The 22,492-nt window shown below is 40.0% G+C and overlaps 2 protein-coding genes across 7 annotated transcripts; one reads left to right on the top strand and one right to left on the bottom strand.

Annotated features, from left to right (window-relative positions):
* Positions 1-636: 636 nt before the first annotated feature.
* Positions 637-17,317, bottom strand: cog1 (component of oligomeric golgi complex 1). Of its 2 annotated transcripts, XM_077559672.1 has the most exons (15): positions 16,925-17,314; positions 15,417-15,658; positions 15,025-15,206; positions 13,886-14,062; positions 12,472-12,628; positions 11,727-11,937; positions 11,100-11,436; positions 9,808-10,262; positions 9,046-9,192; positions 8,798-8,956; positions 8,581-8,705; positions 7,955-8,063; positions 7,743-7,852; positions 4,133-4,214; positions 637-1,537 (listed from the first exon to the last, which is right to left on the bottom strand). In XM_077559672.1, exons 1-15 carry the CDS (start codon positions 17,228-17,230, stop codon positions 1,403-1,405), a joined length of 2,934 nt encoding a protein of 977 aa, XP_077415798.1. In that variant the 5' UTR covers positions 17,231-17,314; the 3' UTR covers positions 637-1,402. The 2 variants fall into 2 exon arrangements, 1 of the variants encoding a protein (XP_077415798.1); XR_013291388.1 differs by lacking the exons at positions 637-1,537; positions 4,133-4,214; positions 7,743-7,852 and having other exon boundaries at positions 8,581-8,721; positions 16,925-17,317.
* smim22 (small integral membrane protein 22) lies at positions 17,097-21,218 on the top strand. 5 transcript variants are annotated; one of them, XM_077559681.1, is made up of 5 exons: positions 17,097-17,855; positions 19,925-19,965; positions 20,043-20,184; positions 20,703-20,770; positions 20,974-21,218. In XM_077559681.1, exons 3-5 carry the CDS (start codon positions 20,055-20,057, stop codon positions 21,019-21,021), a joined length of 246 nt encoding a protein of 81 aa, XP_077415807.1. In that variant the 5' UTR covers positions 17,097-17,855; positions 19,925-19,965; positions 20,043-20,054; the 3' UTR covers positions 21,022-21,218. The 5 variants fall into 5 exon arrangements, with proteins under 5 accessions (XP_077415807.1, XP_077415805.1, XP_077415806.1 ...); XM_077559680.1 differs by lacking the exon at positions 19,925-19,965 and having other exon boundaries at positions 17,389-17,679; positions 17,792-17,855; XM_077559683.1 differs by lacking the exon at positions 17,097-17,855 and adding an exon at positions 17,873-19,558.
* The last annotated feature ends 1,274 nt before the right edge of the window (positions 21,219-22,492 follow it).

The following is a 22,492-nucleotide window of genomic DNA, read 5'->3' as shown; positions in this document are numbered from 1 at the left end:
TGCCAATTTTATTTATTATACTATCATAATACCACATTTTGCTATGGATTTATATGATCATCTGCTCAGTTGATTATTATTTTTTAGCTCCTTTAAAAGGTCCATCATGAATCTAATCAGGGCATTTACTGCATGCTAGCAGTGTTAAGTACAAGTTGGAGTGTGAAGTCAACCTTGACTTAAAGTCCTTACGTACTCTCCACACTGTACCTTGCTTTCACGTTTGATTAGATGAATATATTTTCATCATCACCAACTTTTCTGATGCATGGCTGTGAGATATTGGAGGGCATTTCCGAATACATCCACTGTAGTGTGTTATGTTGCAACAATGCAAGTGGGAGGGACAGTCTCACTTCACTGTTTACCAGCACCATTTTTGTATCAAGGCATTGTGGCTTTCAGAAATCAACAGCGCTGATCTCACCCTCAGAAACCGTCCTTGTCAGTTTGTTAAAGAAAATAAACTTACAGATGTCAGGAAAAACATGCTAGAAAAACCTGGCATTCGAACAGCGGAGTGTAAACTTTTTATTTCCGTTGCTTAAATTCAATAAATGAGAATATTATGGAAAACGCTATTTCAGGCATTCAGTAGAAAAAGTGAAACTCAAAGACTCACTATACACAAAGCGAAATATTTCATGACTTTATTTTATTATATATACACTGTATAATTTTGATAGTTATAGCGTGATCAAAATTAAATTCAATACAGAAGTGAGGTAATAATTTGGCTTTATGTAAAATAATTTCATGTCATGTGTTAAACATACATTTTAGGGGGAAGCTTTAGATCATAAAACCTATGGCAAGAACTCAGTTGTTGGGATAGCCAGAATTTTGAATTATTAATAAACTTAATTACATTTATTCAAACATGTATATTTTTTTTAGCTATATAAAAGGCAGTAGCTACAGTAGAAGGGTGCATTCTTAGACTTGTAGTACCGGTATTTGTTGTAGGTGCGGTGTTAGCCAGCGGGTTCAACTGAATGTTAAAGACATTATTGAGGGCAAATAGTGTTAAAAAAAACACACACTAAAACAATGACAAATTCGATTCTTTGCTTTAGTAATAAACTCTTTGCGTTTATGTTTTAGGGGTGCAAAATGAAATGTGTTTTAAAATATCGGAGGCAAATTCCATGTTTGTTCTGACATAGGGTGCGTTCAGAAATATGCTCCGAGTGTGTGCTGCTGCATTCCGACCCTTTGGAAACACAGAGCGTTTTTCACATGTGCCGGTGGGTTATTCGGAGTGCCCCCGAGCACTGTACAGATGAAAACAGTTCAGAGCTACACTCCCAGAGTGGTGTTAAGATGTCAGAGCCAAACGCACCCTAATTGGCCGATAAAGATGTTTCTGATTGTGAGAATAGAAATTTTGTATAGTCAGATGTTATTTGGTCATGCCAGATAGCCAACTGAGTTTAAATAAAGATGGAGAGGTTGTGTCTTCTTCTTCTGCCATCTGTCGAAAGAGGCTACCTAGCCGGAAGCTTTCCTGACCGTCTGCTGAAGAGGATGGAGTAGGCTGCAAGAAAAAGCAAAAACATCTAATTTGTCATCTTAAGTGTTGAAATGTACAGAAAACTAAACACAATCAATGTAACCCCTATTTTGCTGTGATTTAGTACAATTCCCTTTCAGGGCCTTCTCATTCTAAATGCAGTCCACTGAGCAGCTTTGTTGTTGCAATATGTATCATAATTGGAATTGAATTGACATTTTTTAAGTGTAATTTCAAACTACAACAACAGAAGATCATATAATCACACCATATAATCCGTGAAAATTTAGTAAACTATGAATTTAGAGACACCAATTACCTGTACAAGGCCCACTATGTGGTTTTGGATTGTACAGTATATAATCATTTGATACAATGTTGTTTTGGGGGAAAGGGGGGGGGGTCAGTCGTTGATTATGGGTGACTACAGGGAATGCGCAAAAAGTGTTTCCATTACACTTTAGCGAAATACTTCTATTTCAAAAACCACCTCATGAGAGCGTAAAAACGTTTTTACGATATTTGAGAGTTTTTTCCCCGAAAATCACGTTTCCACCATTACCGGCTTGCTTTTGCGCAAAACTGATGGTAATAGAAACGCACCGCGAGAGAGAGCGAGCGCGAGAGCAAGAGTCACCGTTGCTAATGGAGCTAGTCGGGGAAGTGGGGACGAACTGATTAGTCGTATACTCCGCACTTGGAAGTTTAAAAAAGCTTCACGTTGAACGGGAGGAGGAAATGGCGACCGTGATTCAGTGTTTGGAACTCACTCGGCTTGCTGAAGGAGCGAAGGTTTGAGCTGAGAGTCAAGCGGCCTGCTACGCGCTGCAGCTTGTTGTTAGCCTACAATCATAATGTGAGTTATATCTTCCAAACATCTCTTCCTCCCACCAATTAACTATTTAAACATCATACACAATATATACAGGGCTAAATTTGTGACTGGGATAAAAGTTCATTTTGCAGTTGATCTCACTCATCGTCATTATTACCCCGGGATTACACCGTATGCGTGTGCGTCTCCGCTCCGCAACGCAGCCGATTCGTTTCCATTCTATCAGCTTGTTGTAATTACACCGGCTGCGTATGCGCTGCGGATCGACTGCGGACCAGCTGCGTCGTACCGGAGCCAGCCGCACGGATAGACATATTTTCTATTTTTGCCGGATGACGCATCCGTGAAATGGCAGACTAGCACAGAACACATCGAGCGCGACAGGAACACACTTTCAAAATAAAAAAATCCGGTTACTTTTCAGAATAAAATACTCGCCAGATCCTATTTCGCAATCATGTTAGCAAAATGTCATAATGCTTAACGCTTAATTCACTGCAGCGAACATGGACGAGGAGAGATTTATAATGGAGGTGGATTGTATATGACACGGCACATCCTTTTTATTTGGACAACCTAAAAATTGATGCTGCAAGGAACGTCATAGTAGAAGCTGTGGGAGTAGACGGCGAGTTCAATTAAAGGAAGTCCACCTCTCTCTCTGCTTCTCTGTTGAGCACAGACTGTGTGTTTGTCGTTGTTTTTAATGCCACATTAACGCGCGCGATCACGCGAGACACAGCGGGAAGTTGTCGGCGACGGAGCTGCCAGTGAATTTTGTCTATAAAATTGACGTGTCCGGAGCATGCAGTCAAGACACAGCGGAGCAGAGCCGCAACGCACACGCATTGCAGTGTAATCCCGGGGTTAGTGCGTGGATGTGGGTGAAATGAGCTACCATGGGGAATGTTGCTTTCAAAAGCATAAACGCAAGCAAAGCTTAACTTTACCTTATTGGATGACTATCCATTCGTCTGTCTGTCTGTCTATCGAAACTGTGAGTTGTGGTTGCTTTCAGTGACAGTTCGTAACAGCATTTAGCCTTCAATCAATCAACCAACCTATCTAGCTATAGCCTACATGCTTTTTAATGAATGTCAATTACAAGGATTTCTGCTATTTGTAGGCTGCCCGGGTCCCTATCACCCGCAAATAGCAGGGGCACATTGTATACAAAATATATTGTGGTGATATTTATTTTTATTTTGTCTTCATGAGCATACTCAGTATTGGAGTAATCCAAAAGTAATCCAAAGTAATAAAGTTACATTATTATTATGGTACTTGGATTAAATTACTAACTACATTTTTAGCACGTAACTTGTAACTGTAATGGAAAACATTTTAAAAGTAATCCCAACCCTGGTGATTGCAGATCATAATAGCCTTGTCATAGATGTTGCAAATACTTGGAGATACTTTACAAGCATGAGGAGATTAATAATAATAAAGCATTACAGCACTCCTTAGTTTTCAGTCATCCAATTATAATCTATTTCAAATTAATTACAAGATGAAAATCTGCAAATGCACCAAAGGAAAACTGCCCCTTGATTAACATTACAACCAAACAAGCAAACACAAACACAAGCAGATTTGAAGCCACACTGATGGACTTGCCTGGCTGCCTTGCACTCAAAATGTCTGGGAAAGTTGAACAGACCACATTTAAGTGACATTAAACGCAACAAAGAAAGATGGCAAAAATGACACCAAACCATAATTGACAATGTTCCGCACTGAGTTCAGTCTAACGAGTTCAGAGAGCAGAAGCTGTTACTCACCAACTGGTGTGGTTCACTGGAGCATTTGTTGGTCGACTTTGATTTACGCGTATCAGACATGCTGAGAGGCAACAAGCCGAACCTGTGGAGGACAAAAACCAATGGGTACTTGGGTACAGTGTCTCATTTTACTTTTAACGACAGGATCTGACAAACAAACTTCCCTGACCTGAAGTGCATAGAAAATCAATGAGCTGTTACAAGAAGACAATGAGAGACACCAGACCAACAATGCAGATGACCTGAAGGCAGCTATCGAAGCAACTTGAGCTTCCATTATACCTTTATAGTAGTACCACAGGCTGATGGTGTCCACGCCATGGCACATTGATGCAGTATGCCATGCAAAAGGAGGCCCAAAAGAGTGTGGCGTACTTAGACATGAACATACTTTTCAGAAGCCTAACGTGTTCTCAAAACACTCTTTTTTGAGTGGTCTTATGAAATGCAGTATTCAAATTTTCTGAGAAATTGAATTTTAGGTTTTCATGATCTGTACGCCATTGTCATCAACATAACAAGAAATAAAAGCTTGAAATATTTCACTCTTGTAATGAATCTACATAATAGCAAATAGTTTCACCTTCTGAACTGACAAAGAAAAAACCTTTCTACTTTCTGTAGATGTACTTGGCTGTACCAAAGGGCATATTAAACAAACACGCATGTAAAAAACACTAACATTACATATGATCCCAGATACCACGACGGCGTATTAGGGCCATGTATAAATATATATATATATATATATTTTTTTTGATAGAGGGGAATATTCTGAGAGAAAAAAAACTTGTGGCAAATTAAAGTGACACTTCATAAAGTGGCAAATTTGCAAGAAAAAACCCTCAGAAACACAAATACGTGTAGTGCAAAAGTGACAAATTTGCAAGAAAAAACTAGTAAATTTGCAACTTTATAAAGTGGCAGATTTGGGAGAGAAAAACTTCAGAAACTTACGACAAATACAGATAGCGTAGCTATAGTCTAATGTGAGGATTCTTTGGTGGTTAATAAGATAAGATACACCTTTATTTATCTCACAGTGGAGAAATTCACAGCGTTACCAGCAGCAATACACATCATCTATAAATAATATGTATCACAAAATATACTTATGTTGCCTATAGTTAAATAAAAATAGAGAACAAAGTAGTGCAAATAGATGGCATCATCATCATCACATTTGTTAAATTTGAAATTAAAACAAATTTTAACAATAATTAAATAAACATTGTTAATAAAGTTAAAAGACAGGATGGAGACAGATTCATTCTTAATTTAAACTTTACTCGTCGTACACTCATCCATCCTCGGAGGCAAGGGCCCGGGGGTGGATGAGATCCGCCCAGAGTTCCTAAAGGCTCTGGATGTTGTGGGGCTGTCGTGGTTGACACGCCTCTACAACATCCCATGGACATCAGGGACAGTGCCTCTGGATTGGCAGACCAGGGTGGTGGTCCCCCTTTTTAAGAATGGGGACCGGAGGGAGGGTGTGTTCCAACTATAGAGGGATCACACTCCTCAGCCTACCTAGTAAGGTCTATTTAGGGGTGCTAGAGAAGAGGGTCCGTCAGGAAGTCGAATCTCGGATTCAGGAGGAGCAGAGTGGTTTTCGTCCCGGCCGTGGAACAGTGGACCAGCTCTACACCCGCGGCAGGCTCCTCGAGGGTGCATGGGAGTTCGCCCAACCAGTCCACATGTGCTTTGTGGACTTGGAGAAGGCGTTTGACCGTCTCCCTCGAGGAGTCCTGTGGGGGGTGCTTCGGGAGTACGGATTACCGAGCCCCCTGATACTGGCTGTTCGGTCCCTGTACAACCGATGTCAGAGTTTGGTCCGCATTGCTGGTCGAATTAGTTTCCAGTGAGGGTGGGACTCCTCCAAGACTTGCCCTTTGTCACCGATTCTGTTCATAACTTTTATGGACAGAATTTCTAGGCGCAGCTGAGGCGTTGAGGGGGTCCGGTTTTGTGGCCTCAACATTGCATCTCTGCTTCTTGCAGATGTGGGGATGTTGGCTTCTTCAAGCCGTGATCTCTAACTCTCACTGGAGGGGTTCGCAGCTGAGTGTGAAGCGGTTGGGATGAAGATCAGCACCTCCAAATCTGGGTCGGGGATGAGATCCTGCCCCAAGTGGAGGTGGATCGGTGCAGCCTCTGCAGTGTTGCAAGACTCTGTATCGGTCCGTTGTGGTGAAGAAGGAGCTGAGTCGAAAGGCAAAGCTCTTGATTTACCGGTCGATCTACGTTCCTACACTCACCTATGGTCATGAGCTGTGGGTCGTGACCAAAAGAACAAGATCTTGGATACAAGCGGCCGAAATGACTTTCCTCCGCAGGTTTTCCGGGCTCTCCCTTAGAGATAGGGTGAGAAGCTCGGTCATCCGGGAGGGACTCAGTGTCGAGCCGCTACTCCTCCGCGTTAAGAGGAACCAGTTGAGGTGGCTCGGGGATCTGGTTCGGAAGCCTCCTGGACGCCTCCCTGGAGAGGTGTTCCAGGCATGTCCCACCGGCGAGAGGCCCCGAGGACGACCCAGGACACGCTGGAGAGATTATGTCTCTCGGCTGGCCTCGGAACGCCTTGGGATCCTGTCGGAGGAGCTGGTTGAAGTGGCTGGAGAGAGGGAAATCTGGGCTTCCCTGCTAAAGCTGATGCCTCCGCGACCCGACCTCGGATAAGCGGTAGATGATGGATGGATGGATGGATCGTCATACACGGCCGCTAGAGTAACAACACTTCCTGATCCCCTATCAGCTGACTAACACTAACCAATCAGAAGTTAGCATACTTAAGGTAAATGCAAGTGAATGACAGAGAGCAACAGATTTCAATTTGGCTACTTGTACAAAAAATAATAATACAATTTATGAATGTGTAAATAATAATTCTGGAAACATAAACGTACACGTAAATATACATTTTAACAAATTAACTTAAATGCTTGATCCTCGGGGTGTGGACCTTTGTCGCTGGCCGTACCCAATGCTTCAAAGAGCCAATGGTTAAAATGATATGGTTAAGGCCATTACTATATCCTTATTTGAAAACCTGACCGAAAAGTATTGGCACCAACATCCGAGTAGTACACTATGTGTATTTCTCGTAAGTTTCTGAGTTTTTTTCTCGCAAATTTGCCACTTTATAAAGTCGCAAAATTGAGACTTCATAAAGTGGTAAATCTTCCGAGTTTTTTTCCTCAGAATATTGCCCCCTTTCTCTAAAAAAAACACATATTTATACGTGGCCCTAATACGGCGTCGTACCTCAGTAATGCTCTCTGACATTTTAAGATTGTTTTACATAAGAATTGCAATTGGAGGATGTCCAGTGGTACACATTTTTGTATGTATTTGTAGCTCTGTACATCTTTAGATTTTACACTACATACAAACTTCTTGAGAATCAATGTTTGTAGGTGCTTTTGAGTGCCTTGGGGCATCAATAAAATGTCATTTCAATTTTTGTTGACACTAACTTTCATGATAATTTTTTTATATAATTTAAAATATCACAGTGTCAAACAGATCAGCACTCTATATGGACTTCATTTATTTATTTATTTTAATTGATACTCTGCATACCATCGAATGTCTATGTTTATCTGACTCAGACCTGATTTGAGTGTTGGCCAATGGAAGGATGTTATAAGGCTCCTGAGTGTTCATGCTGCTGCTCCGCGGGGCAAACTGCTTCTCTGAACCGGTCACCAGCCCAAACAGCACCTGAACACAAACATTCCATGTACACAACATTAGGAAACAAATCTCTTCAGGTCATTAAGTCTACCCTTTGCTACATATTTATTGATGTTAAAAGTACAGTACCGATGTTCTTTGGGACAGCCGATTGAGGTTTGCATTCAGTGGTGGTGTGAACACATCCAGGTCAAAAGGGTCAATGTGGCTCTCCAGCCAATCGCACACCTCCTGCATCCTGAAAGACAACACAGTTTAGATCCTTTCGGATTACTTCCCTCACCAGCTCCTTGATCATGTGCTCCGAGATGTACTTAACGAGTGACGATTTGTACTTATGTTAAAAAAAAAAAAAAAGACAACAATGATGAAGTGTATTTTTGAAAGTTGTTTTAAAGCGTTAGTCAACCTTATTTCTTACCAATAATATGTTATATGTGACCTCACTGTCTAAACATGACATTCTGATTAATATTACATTTCTGGAATATGAGAAATGCTGCAAAATACATCCATCAATCTCAGTGGGCGGCCCCCAAAAAAAGCCTACCTACAGTAAGGATATTCTGAGTTAAGCATTATGCAGCGAAAACACTACAGAGAGTAATTGACTCCGTACACCGTACAGTTCCTACCCATGAATGTCCCTCTAGGCTTTTTTTTCTTCAAGTTTGTTCCACGTTATTGTGTGCATACTGCAATTATAACGGGTGTGTACCGGAATGTTGCCTCTGACATCTACTGTACTGTGTTACCTGTGGTCTTGATGAGGTTTGGAGGTCTTGCCTTCATCCATATTGGCAGACAACGTGGTGTTAAGATAACGAAGGTCAAACATCAGCTGCAATGCTCTGTTCTGTGTCATTGGAAATGCACCTTCCTGAAAGCAGACCCCACTGCATCAAGAATGACTAAATTATGTTTTTAATTCCTGTGAGAACTTTGTGGGAGTGCTGTGCTTTTGTGAGTTACCCTGGGTGCACGCTGTGTGAAGCTTTGGTAGTGTTGCAAGGCTTGATCCAGGCAGGTTTGCAGAACCTCCTGCAGGGTGGGTTGTGGCAAGGCATGACCACCCACCCTGTTCACCTCAACACAAAGCTCGAAGAGCAGTGACTGGACAAACAAAGATGGCTGCAGAAGGTATCATGAAAGAATCTTAACTGACATTCAATGTTTTCAATGGTCTGAAATTGATTGAAGGCGAAAGCCGAATGGTTGACCTGGACAGGAAGACGAATTTTGGATGTAACACTGCTCCCCGACTCGGCCTCCTCTTGGATCTCGAGATCTTCCCAGTTGGTTGCATTTGTCAAGATGTCACCAGCGGAATCGGCATGAAGAGCTGTTCGAAACTCCTCCAGCAACCTCTGAAAGGTCAACGGACAACATTCAAATCCCAATTTCACCATTTTGGGGGCTTTTTGCCATGTAGGCCTTCAAGACCCTGACATACACTCAGCTATCAAGTGGCGTGTTTGCGCAGGTCTATAATTAAAGCAATATCCTTTGTGAATAAAATGTTAAGAGGGAGTAAACTGCAGTTGCAAATGAGGAGCAATTTATGGCGCGATCAGCGGACGCAGTGCCTTTTTAGTGGATTTGGATATGTGGTTGAAGTATACAGAGGCTTGGAACTGTACTACATTACACTGACGTGTTTTTCATGTTTGTGTTGTGTCATTTAGCGACATGAGACTCAAAATATTATAAAGCATTTAAAAAAAAAAAGAGACAGCTGTTATGATGCAGTTAAATTTGAAACCACAACAACCACATGTGGCTTTTCAGTTAATGTCACATGACAAGAATGTAGAACTCAAGTACTGCAATCAAGTAAGCTTGAGCTCAAACTGTATATTTGCACTATTAAAATTTTGTTTGTTTTTACACTTTTTTTTTTGCCCTTTTGGCAAATTTAACTGAGGAAGAGCTAGAGATGCGAAAAACAAATCTATAAAAGACAATTTTAGAAATGTGCTGACTTTTGAGAGAGTAGAGCTCCAGATACGGTAGGTCTCCAAACTGCAGTTGAGAAGCTGCTCCTTTAGTTCCGCCCACTTGGCCTGAGCAGCGCTGACCTGCGTAACCATCTTTGCTCTGCCCAATTTCTTGCTCTGCCTGGGGGTCACTTTGGCTGCGGCCTCACACCCGCTCTGTTGTCCCAAAATGCAGTGTTTTAGATTGGGGCAGAGTTCCCCCATGGACTGACACAGCCTCGCCATGAAAAGTACTGAATTCAGGCTGGTAGGGCTGGGATCTGGCGAAACTGTAGCTATTTCAGAACGGACGGCAGAGAGAATATGGTGAACGCAGGCCAGGCAGCCGTCTCGTAAAGCCTCCTCCACTGCCGGCGTGTCTGTGAAGCGGTTGAAGGAGGATGCTGACGAGCCCTCATTAGGTGCCGATGATGCCATTGTAACTGATATGGAGTCAGAACCTGTAGAGAAATATTTTTTTTTATTTGGAGTCTCCTGAAAAGTGACTGTTTTGGAGTACAAGGTTTCGTCCCAACGCCAGCTATATACAACTTGCTCGAGCATCACTTGTCAACATAAAGGAAAACAAACGCTAGCTCCCGTGGCGCAAATGGCAGCGATGATCAAAAAAAAAAGTTCATGTTTTGTGCAAACTGGAACAGTTCTATTTCTACCCTGCTGACATTTGCGCATGCACAATTTTAATTATGCATACAAAAAAAAAGTCATCTGTGACCCCTGAATGACCCTTAGGCGGGTAGAAGTTTCGGTGTCACCAGAGTTTTGTTTCCTACAGAATCTTCTCAAGTGAATATGACGATTCCAAGTGACAGGTCACTCTGGCGGTCATTCGGTTTCATCTCATCGTCGCTGCTATGTGGAAAAACGCTTATGTCCAGTTTTTGCTTTTTTCCCCCTTCTTTTTTAGATTGTTAATGTTTTTGGATGAAACTGAATGAAGACATCTCAAAAACTTAAAAATGTAAAAAAATGGCGAAAATGGACATGAGTTTTTCACATAGCAGCGACGATATGTAGAGCTTTGAACTTAACAATATTGTATTTAAAACATCCGCAACTAATAATTTTTTCAGAAAATGAAGGATGCCGATAGGTACATTGGTCTGAATTAGTAGCATCCGTGGGCGGTATGATGAGAGTATTGGATTGTAATACAAATGCATTTTGTACAGCAGTATAAATTGAATTTCTTCTTGTAAGACTACGTGCATAAAATATGAAAATGACAATTATCTTTAAATATATAACAACAACAAAACATAAACAGCAACACCAACCTGCGTCCTTGGATGGAAGGTAGTGTTGGAGGTCATCAAGTTGTGCCTTCAGCTTGGCATCCATGGATGAGCAAAAGTTTTGAACGCAGGGTGTCAGGGCCTGGGTCTTCATGGCCAGACCGCTTCTTTGCTGTTGCTCCCCTCTCTCTGCCACAGTGACCCAACCCGCATCACTCGGAAGGTCCCCTGAAGACTCCGACCACAAATAGGAGGACACGTCCACTTCGTACAGGGCCTCCCTGCTATTGGTGGTTTGTCCCTCAAGATCCTTCACAGCGGAGGTAAGGAGCTGCACCGAGCTCATTGAGATGCTTTCAGTTTCTTCTTTGGTGATAGCCTTGTGCAACAGTTAAAATAATTCATGAAGATTTAATGAAATTAGACATTTGGCCATTTTGATTTCTACTTTTATTATTGAGCTCAAACTCAATGAGTATGTTGTTTCTAACCTTTATTATACTCATACTAATTTCAGGCACTTTTTATTCTCCACACTTTTTTAATCATATCAAGAAATTGATTATAATTTCACTGTAATGATTTAAGCACATGCATTCAAAACTCAGCATTCAGCATTTCTACGCAATTTCTTCAGAAATTGCACTTTGTCTAGTTATGAATGCTAACCTGTAAACGTTGAAGGAAGAGCTGTTGAAGGAAGTCATCCCAGATGGCCAGGCGGTGCTCCAGCAGCCTCTGGCACACTGTGTTCCAGTGCTGATTGATGGAATCGGCAGACAGGAGGTCCCAAACAGCGTCTCTAATGGCTGCCAGTCCTTTCAGACTCTTCACATAGACTAGAAGGCTACCAACACCATGGCAGATGTCCTCCTTACATCTAAAACCAAGATGTATTAGAATGGCACTGAATACCAATCTAGATTTTTGCTAAGCCTTTATGTTTTCCCAAGTGAATCACAGGCATAATAACATACGGATTAAAAAAAACTATATTATGTAAAGATTAAATCATTCAATGACACCATCATTAACAGCATAGATATTGTTGTCTATCATAAAATTACTACATCACAAGTAAACATGTTGCTGTTATTTGGCATAAGAGCAAATTGCAGTGCTCAACATAAATGAATAAAGGCTCTTGAATAATGAATGTTAAGATGTAGCCTTTACACAACATTAAAAGTATTTGTAATGTTACTATTTGTTGTGTGACACAAATCACATTAGCAATCGATCACCCACATTTGTGAGAGTAGTTTATACTCCCTACATTGAAAGAAGGAAAGGAAAAGAAACCGGAAGACAAAGTAAATGTTTTATAATAAATCTATCATGGTGTAGTTTGTTGATGTTGAGAATCATATTCCCTTGTCTCTGGGTTTCTTATTATTGTCTGAGTGATGCCTACGTATCAATCCACTGCTGTAAGGTGTCCCGCAGCTGCTCTCTCTGGATTGGCTGTGCCAGGGTGCGAAGTGTGGGCTGGAACTCTGTGACAGAGGGGGGCAGGTACTTGAAGCAGCTGCCTGTACTTGTGTCTTCCTGAAGCACGTTCTTGCCTTCAGCTGAGGAGAGACACAGAAGTGATGGGCGGGATTGTAGTTCTGTCACAATTCTGGGCTTCATCATTATGAACCTGCATTTGAAGGCATGTTGTCGACACTAGAACTTAGTGTGATGGCTATAATGATTCAAAGACTCCTTCAAATGCTGGGCTCTAAATTAACGGTGGCTTGGGGCAACTAGGTGACTTATGGTGACTCTAATCTAACACAGTATACATTTCATGAATAAATAGTATGGCCACAACTCAATGTTTCTTTTTAAATTTGTATCCACATTGATCAGTCATCATTGATCTTTTAATCAATAAAATCTTTTTTTTTGAATAGCATCTTTCATACTTTAAAAGCAACACAAGGTGCTTCACATAAAACAAAACAAAAAATAAAACAAAAGCAAACAAAAAACACACTATTCACACTTTTTCACTCACTTCAAAAAGTTTTTAAATGAGTTATCTTGATCAAAATTTTTTTATACCACCAAAATACCGGAATTATTAAGATTAACAGCCTCTGGTACTTAGTTTCCCGGGTATAATCAGCTTCTAAAGAAATTACTTGTTTAATGTGCAGTGCAGATGAATACTGTAGCTGTAAATAATAGGTGAAATGTTGATCTCTTGTCTCTTATTGGTGTTTGATGTCAAACCCAAATGTTTTCAGTTGACAGCAAAAATAAAGAAATTGGACTAACCGTTGAAATATTTTTGGAGGGCAGTGTTTTAACAGTTTGTTACTGCTACTAGGGGTGTGAATTGCCGAGTACCTGGCGATTCGATTCATATCACGATTCATAGGTCACGATTCAATACAGATTAATCCCGATACAAATCTATAAATTGAAAAAATAATTTATTTATCTGAAAATTCAGGCTTATAACTGAGTCACTGCATTTAACAAACAGGTTGAAGTCTGTTGCATGTTTGAACAGCACTGAAATAAAATATTAATGCTTAATGTTCCATTAATATAACATTCTTCCATGCTTAATGTGTGAATCCTAACCCTAAGAAAGACGTTTTTTTGAATATTCCCATAAAAAATTGATGTTTAAAAATCGATTCGGCCGCATATCGAATCGATTCGAGAATTGCGCGCTGTAATATCGCGATATATTGCCGAATCAATTTTTCCTAACACCCCTCACTGCTACTATTTTTTTTTTTTTTATGTGATGTTCTATACATTTTTATTGGATAGCGACTATGTAAAAACACTTATTATCGTAAACTAAAAAAAAACATGACAATATTTACCTGCAGATGTAGAGGACGTAACATTTTCCAGGATGGAAAAGAGCAGGCCACAACTGAGGGTTGATTCCCTAGCCCTGGGTATCCCCTCAGGATGCGTGTAGAAGACAGCATACGCTTGAAACAAAGTGGTCACCAGCAGTTCTACGAGGCTGCACACTTGGGCCTTGATACCCGCACCTGAGGGGGAAAAAAAGAAAACGTTTTAGACGCAATCTGAAGTGTATACTTAGGGTGGATCTCATGTCTATTAATTACAACGTTCCTAGCTCCTGAATTTTTCGACCGCTACCTGGAAGTTGATCTCATGCTGCCATATTCAGGAGCATCTCTTAAATAGGCTTCAAGAAGCCACTATAGAGGAGCTATGAGGACAAGCCACTGGTTTCCTTTGTGGAAAGTATTTGAAATCTTCAACAATGATGTATAAAAATGGGGGTGGATGTGAACTTAAAATTAGGTAGTTATTTTTTTTGTTTTGGTCATTCCTTGATTATTTTAGTTTATTTTTTAGGGTTGCGTTCACATTGGCAGGTATTGTAAATATTGCGGTATCTTGGTTTCAAAATGTTCGAAGAAGACATGGCTGTGAGTAGTGTTATATTAGCAGTCTGCATGTGTTACTATGCATGTGTGTGAATATTTGTTATTTGAGGGTACATCCCTAAGTTTTTATGCTAGTTCTTGCTAACCTGTCAACATGGTTTTACATTTTGTCCTATGAATGAGATAACAATTTTCAGGAACAACGCTAAAACCAAGTATGTACTGCATTTAAATATACTGTACAATGTATGTACTGTAGTTATTTTTGTCAAGTGTTTGGTTTACAGTGGACTTTTCTGCACTCCCTGAGTGTGCGTTAAGATGCTTAGTGACACTTTAGGTGAAATTTACCGTTTGATCAAATCAATCCAAATCAAACAGTAAACTTAAACTACTAGTGTTTAAAGCACAGTCTGAGAGTGCAGAATAACATACTGTGCGTTGCAGCTACTGTAAGCAACAAAGGTGAATTTGTAAGCAACAAAGGTGAATACATATGCTGTACCGTGGCCTTCATACCATGAAGATATTGTACTGTGAGATTCTGATATTTAAATTATTGAGAAAAACATGTTGTTTATACAATGTTGTATTACCATGTTGGGGCTGATTGAGCAACTGATGGATGGATGCCTTCCGTGCTAACAAGAAATCTGCCAGTGCCTGGCGTGGGGAGCTGTCCTCCAGTAACATTGTAGACAGGAGGGCCTCGGCAATGGCCTGGTCCGACACTGCCCGACCCCGCAGCAGAGTCTTGCTGTCTAAAAGAATGGTGGACCTGAAAAAAAAAAAACACAACTTGGCCTATTCATTATAGTTACATGGCAACTATTCTTCTTGTCTTCTCATTTTCATGTAAACAGTCATTTTTGAGCAGATCTCTTTTTGGAAAAGGTGCCCAGAATACTCAAACATATTAGAAAAACACGGCCACCACAATTAGCCTTTGTGTCACAATAAAGGTATATCAAGCAGTACAGTACAGTACCTGAAGTGGCCAGTTGTGGCTACTTGGCGGACAAGGATAGGGAAGCGGGCCAGAGCAGGACTGTAATGACCCCCTGTGGCTGCTTTCAACTGAAGGAGACTGTGCAGACGGCAACACAGCAGGTAGAGTTGAGTTGCCTGGAGGTACTGAGAGGCCTCCATGGCGCTCCATATGCGCTCGGGAATTTCCAAGAGGAGCTTGATCTGAGAGGCCATGGTGTAAAAATTGTCCTGCCACTGCCTCTATTAGACAAAGAAAAAAATATGGATGGATGGATTTGCAAGCATAGATAGCCAGTGTGGTTTAAACTTTTTTCAATGTTCTCAGTCTTCTTATTTTTCAAACTTTTACAGCACATTTCAAATCAATTTGTTTTTTGTTAGTTACAGTGTGTAATAAGCGACAACTAGATTTTGCTTATATCATAAAATGTAGCCAAAGCACATGCATTTCTAGGCATGCACACTACGGTGGCTCAGAGAGACCACACTTCGCAAGTCTACCACCAATTCTATTTTTATGTGAGCGAATGAGCATCTCGGTGAGCGACGGTGACTTGGCAGCCGATGTGAAGCCCGGCGAATGACGCCATAATAGATTGAGCAAGCCAGATTTAGCCAGAGCAGCTAGCGAGAGTTAGTCTGAGCCACAGGCTGTAGTGGCTAACAAGAGCGGCTAGCGGGAAAAGCTAGTATTAAAAAATTTATTAAAAACCTAGTAAAAACTTGCGAGAGCAAAGCAGAAGGTGACAAGCGGTGGGAGCCCGAATAACGGGACTCAGCGATGACCACCTGCAGGCCCCAGCCGTGGAAGGTAAGCGGCGGTCGACCCATTGGGACAGACACTAGATTCAAGCACCACCAGGGCTTTTTAATTAGTGATTAGTTCACCACTAAAATGGCACTAAAGATTACACACTGTCACTTTAACTGTTATTCACTTCAAGTTAATGTAATAATGTATGTTGCAGAACTTTTGTTTACTTGGAAAGTGGGTGGGTTCAAACAAAAGGCACACGGTCCTGAGGTGTTTAACACATGTACCATGAAATAGAAGCTGGAAAACTTTTTTTCTTCTTCATATTTTTATATCTTGATCTGAAACCCAAAAGTCTTAAGTATACAACAAAAACAAAGCAATTGACCTTGTTGTTATAATACTTTTGGAGGTGACTTTATGTGTTTACCGGTATATTTTTTTTTATGTTGCTTTGTTTTACTCTGCTGTCTCAGAGCCTGATTAGCAGTGCAATTTTGAATCTGTTTAGTACTGTGTTTTTTCTCAGTACTACAAACAGCGCACGAGGACATCGATAATTCAGCGTACTACTTACTACAAGTGACAACTAGGCATATTCTTAAAACTATATTTACGCCACAAGAACGGTTGAATTATAATAACAATTTCATTTTAAATGCTAAATGCAGAAGGGGTTTCATTTCTAAAAGAATGTGCTCAATGTTTAGGTGCAGCAATCCAAAAACAGAGATACACCAAGTTCGTTTCACCTCCGGAGTGTGACTATTGACACAGGCTTTGCCTTGTTTAAGCCGGTGGCAGTACTGATGCATGTCCTGAATGGACTGGACAACACTCGCCGAGCTCTGCCTCATCTCTCCGATGGTGTCCGCGGCGTCAATCAAGTCCCTGTAGCGCTCCCCCACCATCTGCCTCAATTCCTCCTTCTTATGCTCGATTTCCCCGCGGACTTTCCGCTCTATGCCGCGGATGTCCTCGGTGTTGTACTGCTCGAACAGGACCACCGGGTCCTTGATCTCCGATATCCGGAGATACGAAGCCGGTTCATCAGTCATTGCTCCTACAAAACAACTCTTGAACAGCTAAAGGGAAACGTAACCCGGAAAAACGACAGGAGTACATTTCCGGTTTCTACGTCAGCAAATATTGACGCTTCTTCTTCACCGTCATCATAAGTGGCAGACTCGGCACGTAAACTGCATTGCTGCCCTCCACTGGTCAAGTTATTAACAGACGCGCACGCACAGACGCACACAGAGGCAGAGCCAATGGACTATATGCATAAATCACTTCCGCATTTGATATATGAATGCACCCAACCTTCCGGTGCGGGGATATTTCAGCGGAGCGCGCAGTTGATGTGTTGTAAAAATCTAAGCCTAAATCTTTAACCCACTGAAAAAAAAAAACAAGAGTCGCTCCTTGCTTTAACACGATGTCGATCAAAAATTTAAAACTACTAATTAGATCACCTAGAACCATAATTTTAACGGCTTGATCTCTGGTAATTATGTCAATGCTTAAAATTATTATTATACGTAAATACAAGCTGTTTGATTAGCTACTAAAGCTATTTTATTAAATTTTTTTATGCAAATGTAAAATATGTATTGTAGCTCCTCTCCCGGGACTACTGGTGTCCAGTCCACACAATATCCCCCTCCCCATTCCAGTCAGACGGTAAGGTTGAGTTGTTGGATCTTTCAGATGGAATGTGCCAGCTAACAAAATTGTTGACCAGTCCTGAGTGTCTTTGATGATGCAATGTTAATGGTTGAACAAACATGCCATTTTGGGGCGGATTGTGGTGGTGGTGGTGGGGGGTCTCCTGAATGTGACTATTTAGGAGGTTCGAGGTTTCGGCCCCACGCCAAGTTTACAAGTTTGTCTTCAAACGATCATGTCATTAACCCGTTGTCTTGCTAGTTATTGTGGCATACACAAGAAACCCACAAATCTGTTTTCCGTGTTCGGTCACATGTGGATTGATTCAGTGTGACAAAATTATTATTATTTTTTTGTTGTTTTAAATTTTAATTATTACATAATTGCTGTATGTCTTTATGAAGTGCTATTTTTCTTCATTAAAATAAACATTACAACTTTTTTTGGGGGGGGGGGGGGCGCTGGAACAGATATGTATATGTTAGTCTAATTAGGTCTGTAACTTTAGCTTGATTTAACAAGTGTGTGTGCAAATACAAAATCAATGTAGAAAAAAATGCATAAAAAACAGTAAATAGTCAGACAAAAGCCAAAAAATTGTTATTGAACTTTATTAAAAATGGCATCTTTCATACAAAGTGCAACATTGGAAGAAAAAAGACCACAGTGCCATAACTCGATTAATTAAAAATGTTTAACAATTAAATTGCTTCACAGTTGTAGTTCCAAAACAAGACAGAAAATATAATTTGTACATAACACAACAATGAAAATGTTTGTTGCAGTGCCAAAATGGTATCAACATCATTTGTACACAAATGTCAACAATAACAATGGAAAAACTTAATTTCAGTTGAAGAGGCCAAAATTGGACAGAAAAAGCCATCAATAGTACACAATCTTCAATAATGAAAAAACGGTTTTTCAGTTGCAGAGTCAAAACAGGAACGAAAATGGCATCATGTGCAACAATGCATTAAATACTTTTGCAAACAAACAAAACAACAAACAGTTAATCAGTAGCAGTGCATCTTCTCTGCTCAAAGAGCCCGTTTTTCAGATTGAGTGAGACAGTTTACCTACATCCAGTTTCATAGCCGCTGCCAAAATGGTGAATTCAGTACCACTCGAAGCCAGGAACACACCACCTGCGGTCTTTTTTCTACTTCTTCTGCTTGTCATGTTGGGTGAACTATAGCGCTCCCTATTTCCGGTGGAAGCAAAAATAGACATTACATTTGACAAAATCAATTAAATAATGTTCGTTCAACGCATAAGAAACTCATACATTAAATATCCATCACAAACACTTTGACTTTAGCTGATTAAATCATGTTGATTCTCGGAAAGTAAATTAATTGGGTAGCATCTACTAAATTTATTTTTGTACATTCAAAGACCTGGTATTTCTCTCTTTTTTTTCAGTGTAATTTATCTAACTATAACCTCGAATCAACATTTATACAATTTGAATTTATTTATTTGGAATGTTTTGAAATAAAGTGCCAGGTTTATTGAACGAATAGTTTTATGTCCGACCAGCTCCTTTCTGTTCTTCTAAACATAAGTTGCATTTCGAGCATCTAACTGGCTGCGGGTTAAAGATTTACTGCTCCAATTTCCCGTGAGCCAGCAGGCGGAGTTTATTACGTAAACAGGTGGATCAGGTAGAACTTTAAACACGGAAGGAAATCAAACAAAACAAACGACAGATACTAGTAAGCGGAAAACTCTCTTCCTAATTCGTTTTTATATATTGCATATGGAAATTTCAAATGTATTACAACAATTTCAGTTATTTCATTACCGTGATTTCTGTTAAATGACAGAGTAGTGTGGTCATAGATTGAGTAGTGGTCTTCACAAAATTAGCAGCCTACTGTTACATACACTATAAAATGCCGTCTACGATGTATAATGATGAAATGATCATAATTAAAAAAAAAAAAAAAATGCAATTATTTTATCTGTCAACATAAGGAATATTTAACCTATTGAAAGTGTGGATGAGAACATACAAACATTAAAATCAGAACATTTAGTTAGTTACTATACATTTTAATGTGTGTGTGTTTCATTTTCAGCAAGTGACAAAGCACAATCGGCCACAGATGAGCAGATTGAAGTGTGTGCTCCACTGAGGAGGGTGAGAGAAATGAAAACATGCAAACTGACCGTTATTATTTATTATTATTTTTGTAGAAAAGCAGTACCATGGGGCAAAGAAGCATCCAGGAGGACTTTGAGAGTCAGTTCAATGATGTGATTTCCAGACTAGAGTCCAAACAGTTGTTCCAGTCTGAATGGGACATTGCCTTTGTCGTCGTTTTCTTAGTCTTCATTGGTGAGTGACAGTTTAATTAACTTTATTTTTGGTTAACTGAGTGGTGTACTCACTTTTGTTGCCAGCAGTTTAGACATTATTGGTATAGTTCTCTCAAAATAGCTCAACACAAAGGTTATACAACCTATACTGTTTATGATTACAATGGCATTTCATTGGCAGTGTTGTCCCATGAAAAGACATCACAAAATATGTACAATAATGTGAGTGGTGTTTTGTGAAATACTGTAGTACAGGAGTCGTCAACCGTTTTCAAAGTGAGAGCTGCTTCTTGGCAGGTCCAGAAAGTCAAAACCCACCACAAACAAACAAACCACAGTTTGGCTTTAGCTACAGGTGCTTCTGCTCAACTGGCAGGTAAACAAGCTCGTTAGTATAGAAGCACCGTTCTGTGGCTAAAACCAAACGGTTTCAGGGTTTTGTATTCCCCAACCCTCCTTCGTGGCTTGTGTAAAGGGGTAGCCCTTTAGTTTGACTAAGCTGAAATCCAGATGACGTGCTGCTTTGTGTGGTCGCAGGTTTGATTGTGCTGCTGGCCCTTCTGGTCCTTATCCGCTGCTGTTGCTGCTGCTGTTGTGACGAGAAGGTGAAAACACACCGAAAACACACCTTTGTGGGCCTGTCTCACATATAGTGGAAGAAATACAAGTTCACATCTAGAAATGAAATGTTCATTTTCTAGTTCTGAAGATAGAATGTGTCTTCAGACTGAATTACACATTAGCTGTGGAGGAACGGATATAAAAGGGATGTTGAACTAAATTGTGTTTTTCTGTTCTATTCTGACAGCCTAAACGTCATAAAGTTGGCATAGAGAACATGTCTCTGGAACCATGACAGCTGAACAAACAACACAACCAGGAGAGTTTGCATCAACTCTTGTGCTTAACATTTCAAAATATGATTTCACTGTTTTAACACTCAATGGATTGTTGACTTGCTCTTATTGTGTTTTTCTAGCCAATTATTGTGTGACTTGAGCACTTTATTTTAATGGTTTCTAGTCTTGAATAAACATGTAATTAATTAACTCACATTTGCTTAATAATAATTTATGTTTAAAAAATAAAATAAAAATTAGGTATGCACGATAATGCTATTTTCAACCAATACCGATAAACCAATAATTAAGAAAGTGCCGATATTGATTACCGATAAGTAAACCGATAATTGTTTGCAAAATTAACTTGAATACAAATATACTTTCAAGTCCTACTATAAGGCTAACATGTACAAATACATTGAAACATTGTGTAAAGCACCATGAAGCTGAATTTCTTTTTATATCTCTGCTTCAAAGACAACTAGTAACCCATTTTGAGTTTTCCAAAACAATCATGTTTAAAAAATGCAACAAAAAACTGCGAGGGTACATGTTGAGAAGACACAGTAAGGAAAGCCCACATTGGCGACTGCCATGTTGCCATGATGCATCTTCTGTCAACACGATGTCCGTTGTGCACATTATGGCGTCACAAATATGCGACACTACCATAGGAGAAGGGAGGGGTTGAGGAGTCAGGCACAACTTGAGGCACAACCACAACAGATGGACCAAGGCGGCAAGTCTATTATTATCGGCGGACTTCTGTATTATGTGGTCTATTTGTGTGATGTCAAATTGGTTGATAATTGCCGATAATTATTGGCAGATTTCTTTATTATCTGTTTTATATGTTTGACGTCAAATTGGTCGATAATTGCCGCTAATTATCGGCCACCAATATTATCGTGCACCCCTAATAAAAATCTAATGATTTATGATTAGGATTGATTGCTGATTATTTTTATATTTTGTTTTACCAAGTTAGTGGAGCTGTTGGTTAATTTACAACTGTTCCACTGTTGCTCATTTATTTAATAAACAATTCATAAGATTTATATTCCCCCCCCCCCCCCCAGTAGTATCGGTAGTGAAAAAAGCAGATTGGAGCATCCCTAATAACATCGTAGTAGATGATATTTAAATTTCTACTCATAATCTGTAATTACAAACCATTGTTTTAAATTGTCATTTGTAAAAAAGTTGCTTTCATATGCTAAAATAGTTTTTTGTGTGCATTTGATGACCTATCCGAGCATATACTATCCTATCAGTCTCACCAGATGCCTGACGCTAATTTGTGCGTTCAAAAGACTACTTCACCAAAGTCACCGATGCCTGCAGTATTTCAACGCATAGCTACCATATTCTGCTTGTCAAATTGTAGCTGTGTGGCACATAATTATGTTAATTAGATCCACTCCCAATGCTTCTTAACAGTGGTGTGGAAGGAGGCTATAGAATGGTTCGCTCAGAGCACATTTC

The sequence above is a fragment of the Vanacampus margaritifer genome, chromosome 2, assembly GCF_051991255.1.
Source record: "Vanacampus margaritifer isolate UIUO_Vmar chromosome 2, RoL_Vmar_1.0, whole genome shotgun sequence".
In the NCBI taxonomy this organism is placed as follows: Eukaryota; Metazoa; Chordata; class Actinopteri; order Syngnathiformes; family Syngnathidae; genus Vanacampus; species Vanacampus margaritifer.
The sequence above is the reverse complement of the archived record's forward strand: the minus strand, read 5'-3'. Positions and strand labels throughout refer to the sequence as shown.